General features: G+C 38.3%; 3 protein-coding genes and 2 non-coding genes across 9 annotated transcripts in view; 3 read left to right on the top strand and 2 right to left on the bottom strand.

The window, feature by feature from the left end:
- LOC110997410 (mediator of RNA polymerase II transcription subunit 13) overlaps window positions 1-15205 on the top strand; it is a 48898-nt gene extending 33693 nt beyond the window's left edge. Inside the window, exons 8-28 of one of the 3 annotated variants that reach the window (XM_022265562.2) lie at window positions 401-489; window positions 1295-1408; window positions 2677-2800; window positions 3006-3113; window positions 3387-3589; window positions 4251-4410; window positions 4915-5028; window positions 5309-5506; window positions 5761-5959; window positions 6127-6389; window positions 6512-6661; window positions 7043-7242; window positions 8067-8231; window positions 8382-8813; window positions 8927-9066; window positions 9219-9499; window positions 9600-9809; window positions 10340-10566; window positions 10989-11134; window positions 11748-12531; window positions 12685-15205. In XM_022265562.2, coding sequence (XP_022121254.2) covers window positions 401-489; window positions 1295-1408; window positions 2677-2800; window positions 3006-3113; window positions 3387-3589; window positions 4251-4410; window positions 4915-5028; window positions 5309-5506; window positions 5761-5959; window positions 6127-6389; window positions 6512-6661; window positions 7043-7242; window positions 8067-8231; window positions 8382-8813; window positions 8927-9066; window positions 9219-9499; window positions 9600-9809; window positions 10340-10566; window positions 10989-11134; window positions 11748-12531; window positions 12685-12817 — 4440 coding nt within the window. In that variant the 3' untranslated portion in view covers window positions 12818-15205. Of the gene's footprint in view, window positions 1-400; window positions 490-1294; window positions 1409-2676; window positions 2801-3005; window positions 3114-3386; window positions 3590-4250; window positions 4411-4914; window positions 5038-5308; window positions 5507-5760; window positions 5960-6126; window positions 6390-6511; window positions 6662-7042; window positions 7243-8066; window positions 8232-8381; window positions 8814-8926; window positions 9067-9218; window positions 9500-9599; window positions 9810-10339; window positions 10567-10988; window positions 11135-11747; window positions 12532-12684 lie in introns of all 3 variants that reach the window. The other 2 variants (XM_022265561.2, XM_022265563.2) reach the window with 2 other exon arrangements.
- A 975-nt stretch (window positions 15206-16180) lies between these two features.
- Window positions 16181-18038, top strand: LOC110997417 (sesquipedalian-1). Its single transcript, XM_022265575.2, has 4 exons — window positions 16181-16549; window positions 16691-16876; window positions 16993-17133; window positions 17445-18038. Exons 1-4 carry the CDS (start codon window positions 16345-16347, stop codon window positions 17597-17599), a joined length of 687 nt encoding a protein of 228 aa, XP_022121267.2. The 5' UTR covers window positions 16181-16344; the 3' UTR covers window positions 17600-18038.
- LOC110997415 (protein outspread) overlaps window positions 18034-27935 on the bottom strand; it is a 220842-nt gene continuing 210940 nt past the window's right edge. For 2 of the 3 annotated variants that reach the window (XM_022265571.2, XM_022265572.2), the window contains exons 8-18: window positions 27156-27310; window positions 26504-26678; window positions 26027-26205; window positions 22373-25915; window positions 22075-22244; window positions 21434-21601; window positions 21059-21211; window positions 20729-20825; window positions 20232-20301; window positions 19378-19491; window positions 18034-19117 (exon numbers count right to left, since the gene is read on the bottom strand). In XM_022265571.2, the coding sequence (XP_022121263.2) occupies window positions 19029-19117; window positions 19378-19491; window positions 20232-20301; window positions 20729-20825; window positions 21059-21211; window positions 21434-21601; window positions 22075-22244; window positions 22373-25915; window positions 26027-26205; window positions 26504-26678; window positions 27156-27310 (4913 nt within the window). In that variant the 3' untranslated portion in view covers window positions 18034-19028. The remainder of the gene's footprint in view (window positions 19118-19377; window positions 19492-20231; window positions 20302-20728; window positions 20826-21058; window positions 21212-21433; window positions 21602-22074; window positions 22245-22372; window positions 25916-26026; window positions 26206-26503; window positions 26679-27155; window positions 27311-27935) is intronic. The other variant, XM_022265573.2, reaches the window with a different exon arrangement.
- On the top strand, window positions 27559-27630 carry Trnad-guc. The gene has a single exon. It is a non-coding gene; the product is annotated as a tRNA-Asp (tRNA).
- Trnad-guc lies at window positions 27832-27903 on the bottom strand. Its single transcript has one exon. It is a non-coding gene; the product is annotated as a tRNA-Asp (tRNA).

Below are 27935 nucleotides of genomic sequence, written 5' to 3'. Positions count from 1 at the left end.
GTTATCACCATTTAAGTTTGATGGCGGTTGTTGAAGCTGGGTAACAACTGGATTGTTTAAAACACGAGATTATAACTGAGGTAACATTAGCTTGCTAGGTAAAGCTGAATTAAGAAAAAAATTACTTGACTTGTTGAAGAGTTGGTAAATCTAAGTGACACTCAAATTACAATTTATGAGAAGTAAAAACTAAAGGGCTCAGTTTGGCTTCAAGTGTTCTATGATTGCTTACATTTTATTTACGCTTCTTTACTTATATACTAAAATATATATTTGTAACTTAACTAATCTTAGATTACATAACTCACTTATCTATCACATTTGTAGGTTATGTTAATGAAAAATTAGCCGTATATTTTATGTCTAACATACAATTTTTAACCATTTTTCGATTTTTCAGACTCCTGAGTTAAGCTTCGCCGAGACATCCGGGGACCCAAGTGACGACTTCGTAGACCCAACACGCAAAACTGGTTGCGCCTGCGCAAAGTGAGTACAAACAAGTTGCATAATTATGCTACCCAATTATCGCTATATTCTTATTTTTATTATTATTTTATTACTTTGGAAGTTAACTATTTATTCAATTAAATCGTTCACTTCCAATCCTTATATACAGTAGTTAGGAGCAGTATAGTAGTTGTATGAAAATTGTGTGTAATGCATTTTATATATAAAATAATATTATATTTATGACGCCTATGAGCTCCGCCATTTTAGCCTTCCGAGCTCTGTTTGGCAGCGTTGCCGGGTGTAGTTGTAGATAGGTAGATGTTATGTATGTGAATGTTCTAGTATATATGTAGTATAAGCCTTAGAGGGATACTGCATGAACCTATCGATGCATTACTGTGTTAACTCTTGACGTTTGACTCTTTAACTCGAGATTAACGGACGTGCGTCGATATCTTCACAGTAGAACGACGCGCGCGCAAGCTTTTGTCACACTTTGCGTGTAGATACGTCTTTCGCTTAAAAATACAGTTACAACAGTTCCGCTTTTCTACCCGACTATGGTGGGGTGTCGAGGGTGTGATAACGGGTTTGATTGCTCACCTGATTAATGGCTATCAATGTCACCATGTCAACAGTAAACAAAATTAGCATGCAACGTAAACCGTAGTCGGGTCGGCGTTAGCTTGCGAACCGCTTGCGGTGTCCGCCAAAGTTGCGCCGCGGGGCTGTAATCGGGCGGCAGTAGGGTATTAGTTGAGCAGGCGGTGAGGCCAAAGTGTGATAAGGTTGCGTGTGGGGCGGCCGGAGTGGAGGCCGGCACTAGCGTTGTGTGATGCAGGTGGCGGCGGCGCCGAGCCCCGCGCCCGACGCCCTTCCACCGCCGCGCGCCGCCCCGCCCGCCCCGCTCGCCACGCTCTCCTCGCGCCGCAAGGCATCACGCGCCCATCCCGCAGTGAGTACACGCCCCACACACACGACACACAACACACAGGACGAGATAAGCTGTCAATAAAGTACTTGGCTCATTAACACGATCACAATCGCCGTATGTAAGTCAATTCTGCTAGAAAGACAAGCAAATAAGTTCTCTAGAGAGGCGTTTATTACGCAGTATGTGTACTGCGAACTTTCCTCAAAATTGGGGAAAATAAAAGCTTATAAAAAAAAACAAAAAATATAAAGCTATAGACGGTTGTGATTGATGTTACGTTACTCCTTTAACCATCACTCCTAGTGCGGCACGAACGATACACAATGCTTTCGCTATCGCATCAACAGATACTCTTCTTACGGCCTGGAACAGCCAGTTAACGCTTAAAAAGGTTAAAAACGCTAATATTGTGATTCGATCGTGACGTAACAAGGACTTTCATCTCGAAGTTTCTTTGCATCTCACGGGTCTGGAGCGTTTTCATAAGTACGTAAGGTTCTTCATTTATTGTTAGACGATCTATCATTACTAACAACACAAGATGCACCTAATTTGTACTAGATCAGGTAAGTGCGAACAACATACACATGTAATGCAATGCCATATATGCATGACGTCTGCCCCTTAATATATTTACATATTGCATTTTATGCATGACCAAATAATCTTTATAAATTGCATGTTTTGTGTTATTGGTATAATAAAAATCATAATAATATACATGTAATTATCCAGTACCTTTGAGAGTGATAACGATTATCATCTGTCTAAACTCACTGATAGCATTATTCGTTATCACTGTAATCTTTTTGGATATTGGCACTTTGCGGCATCTAAAGTAATTTTATGTTAATCTTATTGGTTCGTTGTTGCTTCTTTTCAAACAATTGTTTTATTTGTAAATTAATAAACTATTCATATTAAAATGGTAATTTAACATAAATAATGGATTTTGTTGAACAAGAGGCGTATGAACGTTGAAGGGATTCATGGATGGACAAAATAACATCTACCTCATCTCGGTACATTTAACTCGCTTAAATGTCATTTCATTATTATGCATTTTGTTATTTTCATTTGGTTTGAGTCAAATGTAAAACCATAGTCGAGATTGTCTAGTAGGCATTCAAGAATTTTGGTCAACAAAATATATTACATTGGTCTTAATGATATAAACCATCAGTTCATCATGTTCGCCTATGTTAGTGTAAAGTTGCTCCTCATAACATCACATAAACACTGTATAATGATAGTAAAGATATATCTTCATAATTTTGATTATATTGTAGAGCGAATAACTGCAGTGGCGGTAATGGTCGCGGGACGTGTTCGCCGGCGAGTTGTGGTGGGGCTTCGCCCGCTGCGCCCGGCTCGGCGCCTTCTCCCCATCACACCACGTTACCTTCACATCAGGTAATATTTTTTTGTGTACATATAAGATTAAATACTTAAGAAACCAATCAATTTATATAAGCTTTTTGAACTGAACACTATTTATGAACAATTAAAATATTCTTTGTTATTATATTAATTTACATTGTAAAAGGTAGTTCAGTATAATTGATATTTTTTACTTAGAAGAATGTGAAAATTAATTCACATATATCGGATATTTCAGGGTCCAAACGTACCCACGACGCTGCATACGCCAGCTCCAACGCCCGACCCGCTGGCTCCACCCACACCCGCTCCGCCTTCACATCATAATCATAAGCTGTTTACTCAGGTACACGTCTATAGCCACGGCATTATATAAACGTAAATAAGTATTTTTAAGGTTAAATTAAGAAATATTTTTCTTTTTCTTTTAAGTAAATAGTTCAATAAGTAAATAGTCAAATTATGGAAATTGAAAATATTGTGGTAAAGCTAGTTTAAAAAAAAGTAGATATGATTTTACAACGTTAACATACAAATAAATAGTTGGTTATGTACATTATTATATAAACGGTATATATGATGCGAATTACTTAAGGCACGTCTATTGATTTATTTTCAGGGCGACTCTCCGCCGGCGGGAAGCACGTTAAGTACAACGGGAGGGCAGTCGCCGAGTGCGGCGGGGGCGGGGGCGGGCACTGGGACAGCCCCGGTGCCCTTGCCGCGGCGACCGCTCCTACCCGCTGCTGAGAAGCGGCTAGACCCGCTAGAGGATGAACACTCGCTGCATATGCTCTACGATTATACCACCGTGCACGCCTGGTTAGTTCTTTTATTTGAAAATTCAAAACTTGCAAAAACCATAAACAAAATTCGTAAACAATCTGTCCCACAGACAAATAGATATGTGTGAATGTCTTATGCAACGAAATTTGCTAAATGTATTTATTTAAATTAAAAAGACAGAGTTATGTTTTTTTATTATTTTTACTATGTATATTTTACAAAGTTATATATTTCTTCGTCAAAGTATGTACAAGTACTCATAAAGCGAGAATCACGGTCACATTGAAATGGGAGTAAGTCAATGGGAATTACAATCTCGCAAAAGTATTATGTCCAAAATGCGCATCAACTTTGTGTAAGCTTACAATGGATGTGTTCAATGTTTGGTTACAATTATTACGCCTTTTTAACTTACTCAAATTTAATTTTAAACCTAGCCATTTTGATTGTGGAGTTGGTGTTTCTATTTGAAGTAATTGCACAATTGTATATATACATATTAATTTTATGTAAAAGAAATCATTTTTTTTGTAATGAGAAAGAATGTTATTTAAACATTAATTATCATATTTACGTTTACAGAATAAATATTATAATTACAGAGAGAAACATTAATTAGCATGGCAGAAAATATTTTCCATTTATAATTATTATTAAATACTTTCTCAAGATCGATTCCTTATCTTAATTCACATAGGCTGGAGCACCCAGTGAAGCGATTCAAAAGTGACGAGAACAAGTTCCGTGAGGAGTTGGTGCTGGGTACGACCGGCGTTGATTTGTACGCGGGACAAGAGTATACACGCCCACCGGACTACATACACAGAGTAGATATCAAACAGGAGAAAGTCGAACAGGTATTTATCTTCATATCCTGTAAGCGAAAGTGACTGAGTTAATAAAACGCTGCGTTATTGTAATCTTTGACTCAGGTAACTTTGCTCATGTAGATGGAAATAATATTATATAATCTCCGCCTATTCTACTGATATTTTTAAATTTAAGCCCCTAATCTTTTTATATTTTTGTGTAGTGGCCACTCAAGTTAATAGAAAATATTTATTAAGCCGCGGACAATTTATTTGAGGAAGTCTATTAAGTATGAGGGTGCGCAATTATTGAACCAATTAGTCTAAAATTCGTAGTATTAGCGTCTTTAACCAATTCAAAAGGGCATTAAAGATGTGTATATTTAATGCCTTTAACTAAATTAGGACGGCTGATGGCTACGTGTATCTGGTTTGTTATTAAGTTTCCATTGTGAATATATTTTTTTTGTAATGAGAAATTAAGTTCTTTAAACATTATAATGAACTATGCTTTGAAAGTGTTATAGAATAATTTTGTGATTAAATTTTCAGGAGGATGTAAAGGACTACAAAAATCTATTTAGATTGGACGGTCTGTGTCCGACTTACAAAGATTTGGAACAGATTTTTGACAATTCAGACGACGCCGCTAGCGGCGATGAGACGGTAAGACTTGTGAGTGTTAATTTCGTTTACTATGTCCTATACTGTCCATAGTTTGCATGTTATGTGCTTTGTGCTCTGTTTATATTATAATGTTTGGGGTAAATAACTCATCATTACAATATTAGAAAAAAGAGTTCATGTTCCTTTTTCGCTTTATTGATACATGACTACATGAGTGTTTTTTTAATATTTTAACTTCTGCAGAAAAACTAATACCTTTTTGCTTATTTGTATGTTCCTCAACAGTTAAAACCTATATTAATGTTGCAATAATTGTCAGTTACAAGTGCAAACGCCACCGGACTCGAATAAGTCATCAGAAGTGCGATGCGTACGTGCAGAAGAGCTGAGTAAGATGTTTCCGACGCCGCCAAGTATGGAGGCGCACGCGCAGTCCTCACCAGGATTTTGTGCTGACGAGACCATAACTGCCGGAACGCTTACACGTCATGGAAGTCCGCCTAGAGACCCCATCGAAGTATGTATTCTTCCTTTATCATTATTACATTTAAAAATGCAAAATATAGCTAAATAGAATTAGTATATATATATATTATTTTATTATTTCATAATATTTTGTAACCAGCTGTGTATGATTTACATACATACATATGAAATATATTTTAAAAGCACATTATGTTGGCTGACAATTCATGAAACATATCTACAAATCTGTATGAAGGTTTGTTTTAAAATAAACTCTTATTGATGATATAAATAATTTTTTCTCAGGATTGGTCGTATGTATTCAAGCCAGCAACCGTATACAAGTACGTGGGGTCATCCAAATACGCCCCCTTGACTACGTTACCCAGTCAGCTGTTACCGCCCGTGGTATTGCCACCTCACGCCGTGTACCGCCCGCGATGGCAGCACGACTCTAACACGACAGAACATGATGCGACGCATGCGCATGCAACGACGGAAGCAGGTATATTTATTTCCTTTTAATGTTAAAAAATATTTTAGTGTATGTCCGTGGTTTTTACATGATGTTATAGATAAACGACAGATAAGTTCTGTGATAGTAGACAAGTACTTAAAACCCTGTTTTCAACGATGTTCGTTGAAATTATAGTAATTACCAAACAATTTCAGGCACAACAAGTACAAGCAATACCACAACAACCACCGGTGGGGTGAAGCGAGCTCTATCGACGACGTCAAGTACGGGACGAGCTCGGGCCCTCGCCTCCCCTCGCCGCGCTGCACCCCCACCGCCCTCTCCCGTCTCACCTCGTACCCCTGCACCCGCCTGCCCCTTACTTCTGAACGTGCTTCTCGCGGATACGGTGCTCAATGTCTTCAGAGATCACAACTTTGACAGTTGCACAGTGTGTGTCTGTAACGCTAGTGGACGGGTGAGTTTTATATAACAAATAAAGTTGTGTTTAAGATATCAAAACCAATTAAATTAATGTTTAATTCTTGTTCTACTTGATTAATTTAATGTATATTTATGTAATGTTTATAAACTATATAGAGCGTGGGAAACATTCGAGGCGCGGATGCATCTACTTACTTGTGTGGCGTGGAATGGGGAGGCGCAGACGAAGAGCCAACTCGATGTTCGTGTGGTTTTAGCGCTGTCGTTAATAGACGACTTGCACATCGCGCTGGACTATTTTACGAGGTACCATTACCATAATTCAAGTAATTGAATATTCAATATAAAGACATAAAATCAGGTGATTAACCCTTATTATGCGTAAGTTAACTTTGAATTTTTTTGAATGAAGTTTATTCTCAGTTGTTTTCATTCGTTCTATGCTTTCATTTTAGTACAAGTAAATGTAAATTGGAAGTATTCCATTTTTTATTTTATTGACTTTCGTTACATTATGTTACATACCTATACGAATGAATGATATTTTGATTGTTTTCTTAATTTTGTAATACCTATGTAAAAAATTAAATTTGTAAAAAATAAGTTATATAACGTTATCTATTCCTCGTATACTACCTGATTTGTCTTCACCTTAAATATATCTTATTAATATACGTATGTGCACAGGACGAATTAGAGATAACTGGCGTAGCGGAAGAGCCGCGGCGTCGCGGTGCGGGAGATGCGTTAGGCGAAGTGGCTAGCGTGGTGGTGGCGCTGTGCGCCGCACCCGCTGCCTCCGCCGCCTCTGCGCTGTCCCGCGCCGCGAGGAGGGCCGCCGCGGCCCTTGCCCCCACTCACACCGACACGCGGCTCAACCTGCTCGAGTATGTATAACCCGTCTTTTTCGTTACAAATTGAATGTAAGAAGTAGATATAGTTAGAGGCTAATTAAAAATTACATAAAGTTCGCCCAAAAGTTATGGGCAAACAATAAAATATCGATACTTACTTAATTTTGATTTTCTTCTGTGATGACGAATCAACTTAATCAATGTTATTCTTTAACTTAATCTTTTCAGAATAACGAAACAATTCCTTTTTTTTTACTATAGAGTTACTAAAAACAGAGCAACTATATATGAATTACCATCTAGCCTGTACTATATATAAGGCTAATAATACTATGTAAATTAAAATTTACAAAGTAATGTTAATTAGGTTAGCATCTTTCTACATTAATTGCTGAGCAGGATATCTATCTAATATAGATATATATTTTATTATAAGTTACTAGCTGACCCGGCAAACGTTGTTTTGCCATGTTTTTGGGGCAAAAAAGTTTATAATTAACAAAAAAAACATAAGGGATGATTGTAGAGGGGTGAAAATTTAGGGTTGCATGTATTATTGAATGGTGTATTATTATATTTGTATGGTATAGGTGTATCGTAAAAAAATAAAAACGAAAAAATTTTGTCTAAAAAATAAATAAAAAATTTTAGGGGTGGACCACCCTTAACATTTAGGGGGATGAAAAATAGATGATGTTCGATTCTCAGACCTACCCAATACGCACACAAAATTTCATGAGAATCGGTCGAGCCGTTTCGGAGGAGTTCGGTTACTAACCCCGTGACACAAGAATTTTATATATAAGATTATGTATTGATAATTTAGGTAGGCTAAATAATATGCGCGAATGTAACAGATACTCAGATGGCGGTGCGGCAGCAATGTGTGCGCTACGTGCGGCAGCCGGCGGCGCTTTGTCCATCACGGCCACTAAGAACAAGAATGGAATCACGATGGGAGCGGTGCATCGATGGCCCTTCATTGGTGCGCGTGCGCCGCGGTCTTCAAGGGATGTTGTGAGGTATAACACCTTGGAATGTATAAAGAAAATGACTTCTTTGTGTAAATATATCCTTGTATACTCGGACTAAATGTATCGTTAAATAACTTTAACGATCCCTATATCTTATCACATTCGCTTTACTGTGACACAGATAAATTATATTTACAGATTAATGCGCCGCCTCCGACCATTACTACAAGACGCGATACAGAAGCGTTGCGCGGGCGCTCGTATGTGGGACGGGGTGACTGGGCCGCTCACGTGGCGACAGTTCCACCTTTTAGCCGGCCGAGGCAACGAAGACCGCTGCGAGCCACAACCCGTCCCTCCGCTACTTGTAGGCCACGATCGCGACTGGGTTTCTCTATCTCCCTACGCGCTTCGGCATTGGGAGCGGTTGGCATTAGAACCTTATTCGTATAGCCGGGATGTCGCGTACGTTGTACTCGCTGCAGACGGTGAGGCACTGACGGAGCCGGTGCGAACGTTCTTTAGAGAGCTCTCGGCTGCCTATGAAGCGGCGAAGCTGGGAAGGCATCAACCGATATCCAGGATAGCGAGGGATGGTATTGTGAGGACTGCACCAGCTGAAATTGATAGGTATAGTTCACTTTTATATTATTTTAGCTAAGGTTTTACAAATTACGACGAAAAAGGTAGTCGAAATCGATAATTTTTAAACAACGTCTTTAATATATCATTAAATATTCCAGGGATACAAATTGCGAGGAATGGACGGGCGAGTTACCACCGGGGCGTTTGGGAGAATACGTGCGCGCATACGCCGAGACCTTGCGGGCGAACCTAGTACCGCAACTAGCCGCTTTAAACGTCGATAAGACGTTATTCGAATGTGAGTCTCACCTCTCAATGTTTTGTTTTTGTAAGTCTCTATTTTTGAAGTTTAAATGCATTATATTAGCAATTTGCTATTCCTGCTAAAACGTAAGTAATTGAATTAATCTAAAATAAATCACTAATTTCTATTTTCTTCTTAAATTTTAGCACCAAATAGTACGGGAGCAATGCGACCGCCAGCTGCACCTGACAGACCGGATACTCCGGGAGGGGCGGGTGGAACTGAGCCGGAAATAGATACCGGAACGGGCGGATTGGGCACGGCTAGCAGCGCCTGGGAAGAAGAAGAGGGCGGTCCGCCCGCCCTCGTGCTCTATGTCGTCGAGCCACCTGCAGCACATGCGCATCGCCCACGAGCATTGCACGCCCTTTTACGACTTGTTGCGCAGGCGCATCATCATCTTCATCACCACAATCCTCTTATCAAGGTATGTAAAAGTTCTACGTATTGACCTAAATGTTAACATTTTATGGTTCTATTTCCCATTCCGTTTATGTATATGCTATATATGCAATATGTTGTTACAGATCATATCCCTGGAGGGTGTTTGCGAGACGTGGTGTGGGGCGGGCGGTGGGGGGGCGACGAGTGAGCCGGGTCTCGTAGCAGAACTTCGTGCACTCGCCTTTAGTGTGTTCGCGAGTGCACGCCGCAATCTAGCGCACACGCCCAACGGGAAATCGCTCACGGGCTTTGGCACTGCTGCAGATGCTAATCTCTTCGTTTCTAATAAAGACGTGAGTACAACGGCTATTGATTAAAAAAAACTTAAAATTTACCTTTGCTTCAAAAAATTGCTGTTTCTACAACGTGATATGTACAGTATTGCAATAGTATTACAGAATTATTAATAAACGGCGTTTAAAATCTTTGTCTTAGATCTGATTCTATGTATATATTTATCTTTTAATACTTCAGACACTTTTACATTGAAACACAGTGATATTTCTAACTCCTTTAGCGTATCTGTATGCCCAGTTTTAGTAAAGGCCTCCTACAAACTCCGCCATTCCTCTCTGCACTGTGCCACTCTCTGCCTTGTACAACTCTTTCCCTAATTTGTTCTATCCTCCTTCTTATTTGTCTTCCTCTTTTGTTTTTATTGTACTTTGGGCAATAGTTTATTTCTTGCTCCACTTTCCATGTGGGGCCCATTAACGCTTTTGTTTATTTTTTTTACGTTAAGACAAATAACGGTGGTATACACATACAAAGCTTTTAGGCATATAGCTTAAAATATATTAAGAAATAAAATATTGCATTCCAGGAGAAAAACCGCGCGCCGTACCGTCTCTTTTCACCGGCGTGGGTGCTGGCTCCACCTCGCGCACCCAAGGAGGTGGCAGAGACATGGGGCCAGGCGGGCGAACATGGCGCCGTACTTTACGTGGCCTACTGCCTCTCACACGACCAACGCTGGTTGCTAGCTTCTGCCACTGATGCACGCGGGGAGCTACTCGACACAGCCGCTATTAATATCTATGTACCTGCCAGGTAAAGCAGCAAATATGGATTAGATTTATTTTTTTCTCGAGCAACTGTAAACAAACCAAGTGATGAGTGGAAGAATTTAAGCAGCAGTTGTAAATATTCGAATGGATTTCCATGTTACAATTACAAGCCAATAAATATATGTACTGTTGGTATTGTATTTTATTAATGGAGACTGTGAGCAATTTCTGCAGTAACCCTTCATCTTTTAGTCAATACCAACTCCGGGGAAATAAATATGGTTAATGCAACTTTTTCTACGTGCGTCGGATAAATTTAAAATTATGTTAAATAATTATAAGTTTACAATAAATACATAGCTTCAATCCGGTAAAAAAGTGTTTTCTATAAATATATGTACTGTTGTAATATTCAGAAAGCTGAGATGTCCAATCGAAAACTTTAATAAAATAAATTTTATTTAGATCGCGCCGAAAACGTGGTGGTCCTGCACGAAGGCATGGGCTGACGAAGCTGATGGATTTCGCGCTAGGCGTAATGTCACAGGCCGCTCAACCCTGGAGGCTGGTAGTGGGACGAGTCGGGCGGATAGGACATGGCGAGCTCAAAGGTTTGTACTTATTTGTAAAATACACAATATATGAATATGTATTCATTTTCTAATCTAAGCGTTTTGTTGGTTACGTTTATTAACGTTTAACGTTAACAAATTGGAAGAACTTAATATTTTTGTTTATAAACAATGACAAAGACAATATTTTTATACTCTGTTTTTTCATTTCATAGAATTCTGACATTTTATAACTGCTACTAAAAAAGGCCTCTACCAAAAAAGGGACATTTTTGACCCACTTGGGTCAATAAAAAAAAACGTATTTTTTATGTTTTACCTACTGGTATATCTTTATATTTAATTGCTCTAGTGACCTCATACAAAAATAACAGATATTTCAATATCACAAACAATATATCGAATAAACTTTAATTACTTTATTATTTTTTATTATTATTATTTGAGCACTTAATAAAATGGAATCATTTACTAACAAACAAAAGTATGTATAGAGTGTATATATATGTTCAGACTCGTATTGAAATTGAAAAATGTGCCAATTGTAATTGCAATCGCTTTCATGCCAAAAAATGATAGCTGTCAGAATTCTACGGAATTAAAAATCAGAGTATAGACATCAATATTAAAATGATATCACTTGTGTTTGTAGGTTGGAGTTGGCTGCTGTCCAGGCCGAATCTGTCTCGCCTGTCGACCACACTGCGCGAGATGTGCGGCAGCTGCTCGCTTCTATATCCCACGGGGGCACCCTGCATCCTTTCCGCCTGCCTCGTGTCCACCGAGCCCGACCCCTGTCTACGACTCATGGCCGACCGCTTCACGCCCGACGAGCGCTTTTCGAAGGCCTCCATCCAATCCCACCTGCACACGCCACGCGACGTCACCGCCACGCACATTCTCGTCTTCCCCACGTCGGCCACCACGCAGTCCAACCAGATGCCCTACGAACAGCCCGCCGCCAACGGCGAGGAGAACGACATGCTGCTCATCGGACTCGAGATGGTCGACGAAGACATCGGCGAGGATCAGATGGCTGACTTACTCATCACCGACATGTTCCAATGCTGGCAAGGCGGGGGATCCCCGCGCCGAGACGATGAACCGGGTAGCCGCGAGGGAAGTCCGCCCGGTGGGCCGGCTGCCGCAGCCGTCGGGGCTTACGCCCGCGACCACGAGCCGCAACCCGAGCAAGTGGGCACGGTGCTCCAACAGCCGCTGGCGCTGGGCTACCTTGTGTCGACGGCTCCGCTTGGTTCCATGCCTGCCTGGTGGTGGGCAGGGTGCGCACACCTGCGCGACGCATGCCCCGCCTTCCTCAAGAATGCGCTGCACCTACAGTGCAGCCTTTTGCCTAACGATGACTACGCCTTCACACAGCGCCGCGATCACAACGCGCATCCTCTCGATTCCACCACCACCACAGATGTACTCAGGTACCTAACTCGTTTATTTATTTTTAACAAACTATTATAATAATTATCTATCTATTATAATATATATTATGCGTAATCTTATTTAGCAAGCAAGCGAGTTATGGTGCATCTTTTTTTTTCTGCAATCTTATAGAAAACTTTTAATATTTGCAGATACGTATTAGAGGGATACAACGCCTTATCTTGGCTAGCACTGGACGGAACCACTCACGACCGGATGTCCTGTCTCCCGCTGCACGTGCAGGTCCTTATGCAGCTTTATCACACCGCAGCCGCGCTCGGCTGAAGATGAAATAGGGACCGTGTGTGCCACCTAACCCACGCAACTAGGGACATCAGGGACTATAGCGGACACTCACTGCCAGTGATTGATTCTTCAATGTACAATTCGTAGGACCCCGATCTCTAAGATTAGGCAAGACGTTACGAACTTAAGAAGTCGTATTAATCCAGAATTAGAGAATTATGCGAATAGCATATAACAGATGTAATTTAAAAAACTGATCAATTCAAATCGATTTATATTATTGAATATTTTTAACAACAGTAAACATTAGGTCCTAATCCAATGTATGGCTTTAAATGCTTGTCTTTTATGACCACAAAACAAATTAAAACATCAAGGTTCTTGCAGGCTGGTGTATTTGATAGCTAGCTCTGTATTATACTTTAACATTGAAACTAAAGAATTTTGTAAAGAAACAAATCCAAAAAGCTTAATCCTCAGTTGTCTTCAATTATTTTATGTATTGTGCCAATTTTACTTCTAAAATATTACCAAAATAGATTTTTTTATTTCGTGTTAAATATGGTGTAAGTATTGTATTATAAAAGAGATTAAGCTCGGTTTAACCAAATACAACACAAACGACTAGAGAATATATCTTTATATAAGCCATGTTCTAGAATGTTCTAGTAAATAATCTCGAAGGTCCAATTTGCTAATTAACACCTGCGTCGTGTTAGTCGTAAGGGCATTTTATACGTGCGATAATAATTACTCTTCCATTTGTGTCTTTCTGTTACATTCTTCCATATTGATTCCGTTCAACAGTTTCCGAAACGTACCTCATTTTCATCAATTCAACATTTATTCCTTCGAATATTGTTAGTAATATTTCTAAGTATGTTTGATTCGTAAAATATATCCATAGTCGAGTGCTTAATTTACTATAAAGTACACTTAGGTCCGTAACTCAAAACGTGAATCAAACTTAAATCTAGTTTTAAGATCTGTGTCATATCTGAGAGTTGACACATTTCTCAAGACTAGATTGTAACTTGGGATATGGTTTGAAATATGGAATTTAGTATCACGTCACAATAGATATAGATGATTTCGTGTTTCCCTCCCTTCGTCTTCTCATTAGTTTAATTATAACTCCACGAACTTAGAAATTGTAAATGTGTTGTTGTATTGTACTGTATATATTTGCAATGTTTTATTTATCAAACCGGTATCAATTACCAAAGTTAGATATTTCTTTTAAGGAGTTTTTAGATATTTTTAAACATTTTTAGAGATTGCATCACAGGGTTATTTTTTATGAATTTAAATCAAAATTGTGTTATATCCTTTCCAAATGTGTAAACAATATTTATTTGGTTATTTTATGTTCCAATGATGAAATTCGTAGTCTTAGTGACCGTTTTAGGTCAAATCCGTTTATAAATTGGGAGCAAATGGCAATTTTCAAAAGTGTTATGACAAGATTTTTACTAGGAAAATTTTTGCTACAATAATATATAATATAACCAACTGCCAAGCGTGAGCGAACTCGGGTGGATGAAACCTTTTAACCACCGTCAACACTGTTTTCTTATGTACATGTACCTCTTGGGTTTTAAGTAATTAGGAACACCAATAGTTAGATTTACAATAGATAATACATGAGTTAGGGTCACATTTGAATTAGCATTTGTATATTTAGAAATCGTTTTATATAAAATATTTAAATGTAATGATGATGAGAAAATGTTGGTTCGTCGAATCTCGGGCAGTTTGGTAGTTATATGAAATTTTCTATTTTAATATATTTAATGTTAAAGTCAATATTGTAGAGGTGTGAAGTTGTTATACATGTATAAGTTGAGAGTGATGTGAATAACGCTTTTAAAAAATGTTTTGGGCCTTTAGAATGAAATCATTTATAATCATTTAATTTATTGAAGACAAAATAAAATCAATTTTTATTTAAGCATGACATTATCTAATCAATTACAAAATGTTTTAATAGTATCACTAGCGGCGATACTGGTATTAGACAAATTGTACAGTCTTTGCATGGGTCGGCGGCTGTGTGTCGTTTTTACATAATTTATTATCTGTAGTGTCGCCTCAATGGCGACTTAATTGAATTATGCCTAGTTGAATATGTATGAAATGTTTTAAATGTGTTACAGCATTTGAGAATATTTTATGATGTTGTATATAGTTTATATTTTGTTTTGTAAAAGGACATTCTGTAAATATGCGACGTAACGATGTACCGTTAATTATTTGCCCACTTTGCCATTGTGTAATGGAGCACATTTTAAAGAAACCACTCTGAATATTTTGTACAGTTGTTAAGCGAGATTTGTAGTTGAATGAATTATTTTTAAGATTTCGTTTTTGACCTTTTTTGTTATTGTGAATTGTCAATTTTTTTAGGGAATTGGGATTATACTGTAAATAGACCTCACCATACTAGTTTTAAGATCAAATCCAATGATTGATGTGGAAATCAAATTTTCTAAATGGAGCAATCATTAGGATTCGTAAACAAAATGTTAGTATAATACTTGATATTAATATAACTTTATAAATAACTGAAAATAGGTAATAATAATTATGAATAAAATATTACATATTTAAAATATCTTTCTTTCATATGATGCCCCATTTTTCTTCTCAAATGAAGAGAAAAACTTTTAGGATGTTCCTAATTCATTAACAAAAGGTGAAGGAAAACATTGTGAGGAAACCAGCTTGTCCCTAAAAGTCTGCAGCAGGTGTCACGCACAGGAGGCTGATCACCTACTTATTAGATTAGCAAATGATTATATAACAGCTAAATAAATTTAAGGCCCAGACCTAAAAAGGTTGTAGCGCCACTGTTTTATTTATTTTGATCCTGTTTTGTAAGAACTTACTTCAGAGTTGAAGAAATAGTTTAGATAAATGCCTTTTGCATTTCCATTTACCTATAAGTTATAATTTCAGTATCGATTCGCTTTTTAAACTTTTTCCGAGATCCCGTGATAAGTTTTACTTTTATCTGAAAATATTAAACTAATTGACGACTACCATCATCTTTAATATAGGCGAATTCACTGGCAGCAGTTAATTTATAGGGTAATTACTCATAATTATTATTAAGTAAGTATTTGATCCCAAATTTGTATTGGTTTAGATATATTCTATAGTCTAAGTCTAATTCCCATTTCCCAACAGTAGCATAATTAGAAGATTATTATGAGCCTGCCGTAGATAGAGTATAGTGTATACTGTATACCATACTTGGCTCTACGGAGCCTCCATATTTTTATTGAAATTGATGACCTTTTTCTTTACCTGTATCATCTGTGGATAAGCTCCTGCCAAATTGTATCTCCTAAAGTAAGCTGAGGAAATTTTAACTGTCAAATTATATTTTATTATTTGTTTTGTTTTCAATAATACAAGAATAGTTACTTCTACGTATACGAAATCTACAAAAAAATTAATTTTAATTACATAACATGCTTATTATCAATTAATATTCAGCGTTGCAAGTACTAAAATTATGCAAATATTTTATTAATTTTTGTTATTGATGTTAAAATTTCGCTATGAAGATAAATGAGAAGAATTTGTGTGCATTCGCTTCGTCCGCTACACCAGTGGATCGCGAAGGATGGCTGGATCTACGGGCCGAAGTAGGCAAAAACTATCAGCGACGTTGGTTTACTCTTAAGGGTAATCTTTTGTTCTACTTTGATAAGAAAGGAGATAAGGAACCTGTTGGCGTAATAATTTTAGAGGGTTGCACAATAGGTAAGTTATATCAAGCGAATTATTCGTAGTTTATTATTGATGTTTGCATAATTACATCACTGTCGAAAACAAATACAGAGAAGTTCTTGATGAGATTTTGTTTCTCTAAATTTTCAATATTAATTAGGCAATTTGTTACAGAATTAACAGAAGAGGAGTCTTATAGCTTCAAAATAGTATTCCCTTGTGAAGGAAGTAGAACTTACTTTCTATGTACCAACTCACAGGTGTCTATGGAGGCTTGGATGAAAGCTTTAGCATGTGCAAGTTATGATTATATGAAACTTATGGTTTCAGAATTGCAGAGGCAGCTTGATGAAGCTCAGGGTTTGTATTTCGAGTTTTCAATTACATTATAATTTATCAAATAAAACAATTTATTACTGATTAATTTAATTAAATTAATTTTAAAGATTAATATATATTGCTTTAAAAACTTGCAGCTGAAGACGCAGCAGCACTAGTTACAATTACACCGCCAGAAGGTGAAGAAGAACCTAAGGTACCCCCACGTGGTCAACGACACAACCCATTTAATAAAATGGCAGATGGGGAGCCAAAAACTGTAACAGGCAGTAGGCATTGTAAGTAATTGATGCTGAACAAGGATATTTTTGCATACATTTTGTCTTTTTTTAGGCAATTAAAAATTAACAGAATTGTGCTGAAACCTCTTGTTAGCCAATTTTAGCTTTTGTGTTGTTCTTCTTCCTACTGTTTGCAAATAACTAGTTGATGAAAATTATTGTAGGAATTACAGCATGTAATAAACATTCACCAACAAGTAGGATTATAATTAAAAATCAAGAATAAAAACAGACTCAGAAGTGTGTATGATATTAACTGAAGCAATTTAAATCATAATTATAATTTGAAGTATTGTTGTGAATTGCAGATAAGGAAACTTTAAGAGCTGAAGTGGTGCGTAAGAAGGTACCATTCCGTGACATTCATACTGCCTTTGGACGCAGTATACTGGCTGATCGTAGCGAGTGGCGTGCTAAGTTAAGAGCTAGAGAAGAGCCTGCTCCACCTTTAATCCAGCTTTAAATTTGTAGGACTCAAGGCTAAAATAGATCCATTAATGGACAAAATATCAAGTCAGCTGAATAATAATAATTTGGATTTTTCAATGTCGCCATATGGTCAGACATGCTTGTATGTATTATTTATTATATTAACGTAACAACATTCAAACTGATGACTATGCAAAGTTTAGAGAATTTCATTTTGTAAATACTCTATACATTAATCCACCAAACGTTTTGGTGTTTGGGTTTAATCTATCTCTCATCTCTTGTGTGAAGAATGTTGCCGTTCACATTATTTTGTCTATTTATTGGCCTATAGCAGTATATTAAATAAGGATAGACTAGTACATATTTATTAACTTTTCTATTGTTTATAAATAGTGTAAATTGATTAGAACTTTAATTACGAATATGTTATTGCACTTGCCTTAATAAGATTAAATAAAAGAAATGTTGTATTAAGTAGTTTATTTAAAAATCTTTGTTATATAAACCAACACTTTACAATCAACTACGACAGTTTAAGGGAGATAACATTAATATTTTCGACTTCAGCGCAAAAATTATTTAAATTCGTTGTAAATATGTAAAATAAAATTATGAAAATTTAATTTAAAAAATCTTTGCGCCGACAAAAGATTTTGGTTTGACGCCACTAGAAACAATTGAGCAATCTCACACATACATCCGTGCGTCTGTGTGTCTGTACACAACAAGGTGCTGGAAGACCCTTCGCGGTAACAACACGACTTACAATGGCTGTTATAACAATAGCTATGTTTATAAAAATATTGTTTATAATGAGGCCACATATATTTGAAAATTTATAACAGCCGCTAAACTATACTTAATGTTCCAAAACGAATATCTCCCACATCTGAATATATAAGTATATTAATAAATCTACAAAAAAATAAACAAGGCTATACTACTAAAGCGACACTAATCAATTTCATGTCGAAAACTAAGTGTCATAAAACTCATAAATAAGAAAATATTTGGTAACAAACTCCTTAAGATAAGTGCTAAGGGATAGGCGTAGTTAGTATTTACAATGTTACAAGTTTACAAATCACTAACCAATACTAAAATATACTGAACACGCTACAAGTAACAAGATATACAATTGACTGGATATTGAAACACATCTTCACACTAAGTTTCAATATTCAGACATAATAAAATTAAAAAACAATATACAATGTGGTGGGTGGGAGTGTTCTGGCCACTTGATCCTTTTGATCATATATCGAATATTATAATTACTATATGTTGTAATAACTTAACCAAATACATTTTTTAAATGAAAAGTATTAACAAAAAAGTTCATCAAATTCTAGTACTTTACATAAGTTTTAAGCAAAGTGGCCAGGTGCTAGCGTGGTGGGAGAGGCGTATCAGATAAATATTACAATAATGAATACTGTAATAATCTGTATAAAGATAATCTACAGCTCAAATCGTTTCTTTCTCTCGGCGACCATACCAACGAGCAGGTTGCGACCGCTGTCAGAGCAACGCTGCTTAGATTTCAATTCTGAAAAAGAAAATACATCTTTAGTGTGACTGCATTTTAAATAACTTATTAAATGTTTTTATGTCTTTATTTCCATATAATTTAAGAGAAGACCATTCACGACAATTCAAAGCAAGAAATGAAACGATCTATGTATTTATTATATTGCTATACGCCGATACGCGGTCTTTTTAACGTGACAGTATAACAAAACCTTTATTCAAAGCCTAAACTGTGCGACGCCAATTCGATAATCAAATAATTAGATAAAATGGCTGAACCTGAACGGGAGACAGCTGTAGGTTTCTGGTGGTCTCTGTTTTGGCGTACTGGATCTTCGCTGGACGGTTCGGACGAGCCGCTTCCAGTAGAGGACTTGAACGAGTCGGCCTCGTCTACACATACATTCAATTATTCTAGATGGTATGCTTTTAGATATTTGTACCTAAGTATTAACTGCTAATAGTAGGTAATAGTTCCACTAGTAGGAGTTAAACTCACGTTTCAAGTTATTAGTATGCAATCAAAATGAATGAAAGAAAATTGTGCTATAAGTCGCCAACAAACACTCGAAATATTTGTTAGTTAACTATCAACTAATAAAATAATATATAAAAACTAGTATTTGCTTGGTTAAATCATGCAGTGCAGTGTTAGTTGGATGAAATAGTTTTAATAAACGCTGTATCATTTGAATTTTTAAGCCAAGCCTTATATTGGAAAATCAAGATCAGAAATAAGTCTCGAACTAACTTACTAGCAAAAAATCATTTGACAAGTGTGTTTGTTTATTCGAGCTTATTTTATCATTAAATTTAGTACATTAATCGAAAATCGAAATTTACAATATAATCCCGCTACCCAAAGTAATAATAAGCTTTATATGATTTTTGTATCGAGCACGAGTCCTTGTATCAAATAAATTTTTTTAACGGGCAACAATTTAAAGCTATTTCAAAATGTTGCCCATTATATAAAGCTATTTTTTATTTACAGCATCTCGTCATGTACCAGAACATAACTTCAAAGATAGGGGAGAAAGAGATGAAAATTTAAATATAACATAACAAACACAATATAATATGAATAATATTATTTTTTTAATACTAGGGCTCATGGACAAGTGAAAGATTACCTGCAGCATTGTTCTGCCAGACGGCCGCCAACTGCCTCAAGTGGTCCCAGAGCGGCGCCTCCCGCGCATGCTGTTAGTGCACCCGACAACCGACGATGCAATTATGATACTATATACTACTGCGATCGCATTCATTGAGTACTATTTAGAATTATAAGGCTACTTCGATATAACCACCACTTGCGTTCCAAAAGAAAGTATTTCGTTTTCCCAAACTTTTTACGAAATTATTTAATTGTGAAGAAATAAGCTAAAATAGTGTTTGTAAGGAGAATGACAAAAGGAAGTAGTTTTGAGTAAGCTCAATTTGTGCGATCTTATATGCTTAGTATAGAATATAAATTTTACATAGAATGTCTGTGCATGGACGTTTGTGGATGTTGGCGTGTATGAAATAATTGACTTAGAACTACGACGTTGAATGTCATGCAAGCATTTAGCTACAAGATACTAGCTAAGTTAAGCGATGTTGGTTAAATGCATTACAGGGTACATACCGGCGCAGTGTCTTCTATGAGCTGCGAGAGAGTAGACGCTTCTGAAGCCTTCAGGTCATTCGCTTCAGAGATGAGATGAGCTCGGAGTTGTTTGTTTCTAGAGTGTCCAATTAAAAAAGTTAAAAGTAATATTCCAAACATTTGTTCAAGAGTTTGTTACTTGGAAAAGTATTTTTAATTAGGTTTGCTTCTAGTTTTAAGTCAAAATCATCAAAATCAGAATTCAGTGCAGGATATATAATATATACGTTAACATCTGATGGAATATAAAAAGAGGAAAATATTAATTATTTAATAAAAATCGATTTCAAAGTAAAATTTTGTGCATACCTGGAGTCGAGCTGCATGATGTGATTGTGCGCATGCGCAAGTTGGGCGTTGGCGTTGGCCAGACGCTCTTCCAGCGCTGCGCTTTCCACGCACTTAATAGAATACTTCTCCGATAAGGATAGTATCTCTCGCTTTATCTCGTCCATCTCTTGCCTGCAACGTCGACATTGTATTAACCCATATTTTTCATTTTATTTCAAACAAGAAGAAATCAGAACAAAATAATAACATCAAAGTAAATTTAGGGTTTATCTTGACTATGAGGCAGAAACTTACTGCACCAAAAGACTCTTTTAGTGTAATGGAAAGATTATTATTTACTTAGAATAAATAATATTGAATAATCTAAAGGATATTTTTACTAAATATACTGACTGGTGCCTAGTGCTGATTTGCGAGAGGTCTGGGGCGCCTCGAGCCAGCAATTCCTGCTTGAACTTATCGACTTCTCTTCGGACCTCACTCTCGTGGGCTTTTCTCATGGCATCCAGCGCTGCCAACGTTGCTCGTGTTTCTTCTGCTAGCGCCTGTTCCTTCTCCAACCTGAATAAATAATGAATATTTTTTAATTTATAATAAGCCTTATAAAAAAGTGTGTGTGTGATAGAGAGAGCGCGAGCGATGAATATTAAAAACGAAGAAATGGAAATCCAAGCAATATTTATTTATTTATAATATTGTTAATTTAAAAACAAACGATATTCTTTGTTAATATCGGCAATATACAGTCCATATAATACCATCCTATATGAAAAATGAAAGTACCCACAAGGATCTTAATGTGGATACAGGCTTAAATACGGTGAAACGGTTTTCCTTAGACCACTTAAACGGGCTATATAATCTGGGGCAATCTAAATTCTTGATACATCGGGAAAGAGACGCCTAAAGATATCTGAACATTTTATTTAATAAACTTAGTGTAGTGAATATAAGTGCAAGTGTGATATCTCAAAACACACGAATATAGTGTCAAAACCTTAAAATACAATTACATTAATTCAATGAAAGCAAACCTGAGTTGTTCTCTCTCTGCACGGTGTTTGTCCTCCATCTCTCTGACTATACGACGATGCGAGCTTTCCATAGCCATGAGCCCTTTCTCACAAAGTGCGCGTAGCTGTTCGATCTCCTGCTGGTAACGCGCACGTAGACCATCACCGTGCGTATCTGCCGACACCGCGCTCTGGAAAAAAAGCAAAAACTTCGAATTCTCGTATAAAACCTGGCTCCTTTCCTATGACTCCAACAGTCTAGTCTACTATTTTTATCGAATAACGGAGAATATTAAAGAAAAAATATTACAGGTCATACCTGATAAGCGGCTCGTAAGCTCTCCAACTGAGCGGAGTACTCCGAGTCTAGCGCGGCAAGGCGACGCTGCAAAGTGCGAGCGCGGTCCCTTAGCGTGGCTCTTTCGCGGTCGTGTTGGGCCTGAAGCTGCGCTCTCGCCCGTCTTGCCGCCGCCAACGCCCCCGCCTGTTGGGCCAACGCACACTCGCCTCGCGCGCGTTCTGCCTTCAACCGCTCCAGCGCGTCCTGCAAGCGCGCACAGTGCTGGCACGCCGCCAGCGCCTCGACACGCAGACGTAGCGCCTCCAAGCGCTGTCCCACTCCGACGCCGGGCCCCTCGGACACCTCTAGACCCTCTCCTTCGCTTCCGAGTCGTCGCTGCGCCTCCGCGACCGCCGCCTCTACCCGCTCGAGGCCCTCGCAGATCTTCATCGAGTCTTCACTGTTGCCGGAACAGTCACTGGAGAAGAGCGCGCGGCACTCGGTCGAGAAATGTTGAAACAGGTAGACGAACTCCGCCTCGGCGGCGGGGTCGGCCTCCAAGGAGGTGACGGCGTCGTCAGCTCGGGCTACAGCGCGAGGCGGCGCGGAGGCTCGGTACGTTCCCTCCACGACGGCCACGCGAGCGTCAACGAGCGCCTTGTGCGCTAGGACGTCGGCCAGCCGCTGCAGCAACGCGCGGCTGTCGAGCCCCGGAGAGCCCTCGCGGCGGGCAGGCCTGGCGTGACGATATCGCGCGGCTAGCTCTCGTCCGGCGGCGTCCACTTCGCAGCGGAGGTGGTCGTGCGCGGCCTGCCACCAGAGTTCGAGGTCGGCGCGGTCCTGTGCGGTGAGTGTGAGTCGCAGCGCTCTCGCCTCGTCAAGGCGACGCTCACAGGTCTGTGCGGCGCGACTAAGCGCCCTCGCCACCTCGGCCTGTACTAGTTCCGCCCCCAAGGTATCCCTCGCGGAGGCCCAAGCCTCGCGCACTCGAGCAGCTTCTGTGTTGGCCCGCTGCTGCTCAAAGTCGCTATCGTTCGAATTTGTGTAAGACAGCGCTTCACCAGCGAGCGCAGAACACAACTCGTTCAGTTTGTCCGCTTTAAAGTTTTCAACAGCTTCGGCCACTTCTTTCTGGGACGCTTTCAGGGCCTCTAAATCTGCGCTATGCACTATCAGCTCGGACCGACCGGAGTCCCGATCTCGAGAGCCGTTGATGACGTCAATGTTCCTCGACAAAATTTTCGCAAGGTAATCGAGAGAGCTCTTTGTCGCGTCGCAGTTCTTCCCGCTCTCCCCGTTTAACTTACATTTAAGGTTATCGATTAATTGACTAGTTTCGGTGATTTCTGACTTGATCAATCTTGCAAAAAATCTGCTACCGTTCGAGGACTCCAGAGCTTCTTGGATTCTACCGACGAGAACGGCCTCGTATGCAAGTTTTTCCGCTAAAAGTTCTAAGCTTTTCCTATGGGTCAGCTCGCCGGCCTCGTACAGCGCAGCTTTTCGTTTTGATATATCCAATAGTTTAATCTTTAACTGTTCTTCTAATTGTATCACGACCTGAGTGACACTGTCGTGTTCCTCATCATTTTTAGCTTCCTCGCAGGAATCCAATACACATTTATCGAAACAATCTTGGAGCCTCTTACTGACTTCGGACAAACACTTTTCCATTGACTTCAGACTATAGTTCTTTTCTAAACTGGGTGAAGGTGATCTTTTCGACTTAGCTGCTCGCATTGCACTCATTTGACATAGACAATCGTTAACTTTATTTCTCGAATGTATAACTACACTTTCAAGACTCTGTAACCTGTCTAATAGATGCCTTTGGGATTGGGTGCCGATCGAAGACTTTTCTTGGTCATCATTTGAAATAGTTTTCTCTGTTTGACTAAGCGATTCACTGGAGTTAGCGATCTCGCGACGATGTTCAAGAACAGACGCCACTTTGGTTTCTAACGAGCTTAACCTGACCAACATCTTCATGGGTTCAGAACTTGTAGCACTATCGAGAGACTTCCTTCTGAGACGTGCTGCTAACCGTTTCATTCTTTTCTCATCTGCCACACCATCAGATTTCGTGACTTTCTCTTTAACAGGAGATCCGCTCTTTGATGGTGAATTTATAATAGGCACTGGTTCACCGGTCTCTAACTGAGTTATTTTATTTTCAAGCTCTGTCAGCTTCTCTTCTACTTCTTTGCCGATGGTAAAAGATTCTCTGCCTTTAAGCGATAAACTTCGTCGCTTTTCTCTAGACTCAGTCTTCTGAATTTTATGTTTCAAAGTTCTTACTTGTTTGTCAGATGCAGTAAGTTTTTGTGTCAAGTCCAAAATTCGAGCAGCCATCAGATCTATCTCTGATCTACTGCACTGTTCCCTTAACTTCATTTCATTAACTAATTTCATATTTGTGATCTCCAATTCATCGTACATGTTGTGTGATTCACGAAGTTCTTTCTTCATAACTTTAATTTCTTGTATTGCTCTTAAGAATCTACTTCTTAATTCTACATATTCTTCGATCAGTCTATTTTTCTCAAAAGACTCTAAATTTACATTCTCATTGATATTGCCAAGTTCATGAAGAGAACCAACACTTTTTCTCTTCTCCTTGGTTGGTGATTCCACGATAACTTTACTTTCAAGTTCTCTTATTCTGCCGTACAAATAATCATTATCTTTAACGCTCTTAAGAAGTTTCTCGTTTAAATCAGTGAGCTCTTTTTGAAGCTGCTTGACGGTATCTTGAGCCGAGGCAAGCTGTTTCGTTAACAACTCACAATGTTCTGTAGACTCTTTTAAGAAATTTTGTGTCTCTGTCAATTTGCTCTCCCACATATTTTTGTCCTGAATATAAAGTTGTTTTATAGCGTCTAAGTTTTCAGCATCCTTAGTTCTGATAGATAACTCTTCCTCTTTCTTTTGTAGAGCAATAACTAGTTCTTCCATCTTTTTCTCTCTCAACACAGCATCTGCTTTTATTTTCTTCAGTCGCGCTAACTCAGCCTCGGCGGCATCAACGTCGCTAAGTGCCATCTTCAACTGCTTGCGCAGGTCGTCTATTTCAATAGATTGCTTATCTATTGTCGATATATAGCTACGTTTTCTGGGTTCATTTGGCTTTTCGTTTTCATCGATAATATTATCTGCCGGGCGCTCATTTTCTTTGGCAGCATCGATTTCGTCTCTCTCGCACTTGATATCGACTTTGGCAGGGGCAGTGTTCCTTGCGCGAACCTTTTCTTTAACTTTAGATATTGGCGTCCGGTTGAGTATAGGAGAGGGAGGGGGTTGTGGGGCGACGTCTCCCCAGTCCGCGCTGTCCCTTCGCCCGCCTTCTGAAGCGGTGCGATACTCTTCATCCGAGGAGAATGGCGCCGTTTTCATCGTATTCGGGGTGACAGGCGTGACAGGAGATGTAGACGCTTCGGACGTTTGGTCGACCGAATCTTCTCGTAGAATCAGTGAGAGCGGGCCAGATTCCGGCAAGCCTGCCGTTCGTCTAATGGCCGATATCCAATTCGACCTGATTCCCGCAGTTACTGCTGACAGCACTATGTGTTTGCCGTCCCACGTCTGAAAACCATATAAAATTCGGGTAAAAACTTAGTACTAAGAGTCTGTTTTTTAATGTAACATTTTGTTTTAATAAAATATTTTAGAAATTTAGTATATTGTCTATTTTACCTCAGTTTCAAACGCGTATCCATTTGTAGATGCAGAGGTGGGAAGTTCGACAACGCGTGCGACCCCACTTAAATCGATTACACCGTCCATGAGGCCGCGGTGTTCTGCATGAGGATCTCTAAAGTAAAGCAGAGCTGCACCCCGAAGCACGAACCAGTGTCTTGACCATCCAGAGGGACCTTTAAAAATGAATTAACTAAACTATCATCTATTTAATGATATGTAATCGCTCAGAAATTGAAATAAGGACTGAAAAGTTTCATAATTATAAATCGTTTATACCTTTGAGTAAAAAATTTCTCTATTTTAACCCAGTCTTTTCAAACATTTTTATTTTCTACTAATAATGCATTTTATTTGCAAGAGTATCACTTCAAAAAAAGCATTAAGATATTTCATTTAATATCGAAACTCAATCAAACATTGATTAATAACTGCGACTAACTAGTGGAATAATCATAATTCAAAAAGAAATACCTCTTCGCTGCATCCATCCTGCCCTGGCATGAAGAAGACGTTCAGCTGGCAATTCTACTCGAACTCCGTCAACACTTTCTGCTGCTTCTGCAGCATCAGTTGGCTCGCTTCCTTCACTCGCTGAGCTGGTTAAGCCTTCTTCTGTTGGAGCACCACCGTCTGGTGAACCTCTAGCCTGAAATTTATTAACACTGTATCTATATGGTTATAATAAATAGTTCCATTCCGAGTAGAACAATAATTGTCTTGGAAGTATAACCATTTTTATTGATTCTTGCATATTGGTCAACATTAAACTTATAATTAAAAGTCCTTTCACTACTTATTTGTTTCTATATAGAATCCTTTAAATATATAAACAACAAAAGATATCCTAACAATTTTTATTTCAGTAGGAAAAAAAATTACAATCACTATTTAACAAACGAGGTTTTAATTAAATACCTAAATATAAATATAAGTATCTTTTTAATTGATACATATTAGTATCAAATATATTTGTTCATTGCACCTGTTATTATTATTAAAGAACTCATTTGTTTCATTTGATCTTTCAAAATGCCTAACAAACTAAAAATATACACCCTTAGGTTACAAAGTATATTTTGCTTTGAATAAACACAATTTTAAATGAACCAATGTTTATAATTACCGGTAGTCTGTCTGGCGGTGGTAACCGGGTGGGTCTTTCCAAGGTTGGCGGCAGCGCACGGCGTGACCTGGGCTTCGTTAAGGAAGCCGCGATGTCCCTTAACTGTTCATCATATTGCTGGTGCTGCTGCTGTAGAAGAGGGGATCGGACGTTGGCTGAAAATATAGAAGTCTTTATAAATGTTTGTTTAAATGTTAGTATTATTCGATACGTAAGCGAATAAGAATATATTAAGCTAGGTACAGTATAACTGTTATCAGTTATTTATCTACTGAGTTATCATTATTTAAATAATAAGTAATGTTTTATCGATTGTGCATGAGCAGATAAAAGTTTTTGGATATACCACGACTATTGTATTTTAATTTATTTTAAGATTTATAATTTCGCAATTCACTACACGTCTTCGGTAGTATAGTGGTAAGTATCCCCGCCTGTCACGCGGGAGACCGGGGTTCGATTCCCCGCCGGAGAGATTATTTTTATTATTTTAGATTGAATGTCTTTGACGAAGGATACAATTTTTTTGCGTGCTTTTATTATAGACTTTGTAATTTACATCACGTTATTTTGTAATTGTTTTGATAATTCTGTAAAAATATATTGTTCATATTTATGGTTACTACATATTACTGAATTAAGAAAAAATAAAATAATAAAAAGGAAAAACGTAATTCTCTCCGGCGGGGAATCGAACCCCGGTCTCCCGCGTGACAGGCGGGGATACTTACCACTATACTACCGAAGACTTAGGATCAGAATCGAAATAGGTTATCTAGA

The sequence above is a fragment of the Pieris rapae genome, chromosome 11, assembly GCF_905147795.1.
Source record: "Pieris rapae chromosome 11, ilPieRapa1.1, whole genome shotgun sequence".
Classification (NCBI taxonomy): Eukaryota; Metazoa; Arthropoda; class Insecta; order Lepidoptera; family Pieridae; genus Pieris; species Pieris rapae.
The sequence above is the reverse complement of the archived record's forward strand: the minus strand, read 5'-3'. Positions and strand labels throughout refer to the sequence as shown.

Bases quoted from the DNA above. Each gene is read 5' to 3' on its own strand.
- LOC110997417 (XM_022265575.2), top strand. From the start codon at position 16,345: ATGAAGATAAATGAGAAGAATTTGTGTGCATTCGCTTCGTCCGCTACA. The intron at 16,877-16,992 runs GTTTGTATTTCG...AAAAACTTGCAG, and splicing joins GCAGCTTGATGAAGCTCAGG to CTGAAGACGCAGCAGCACTA. The intron at 17,134-17,444 runs GTAAGTAATTGA...TGTGAATTGCAG, and splicing joins TGTAACAGGCAGTAGGCATT to ATAAGGAAACTTTAAGAGCT.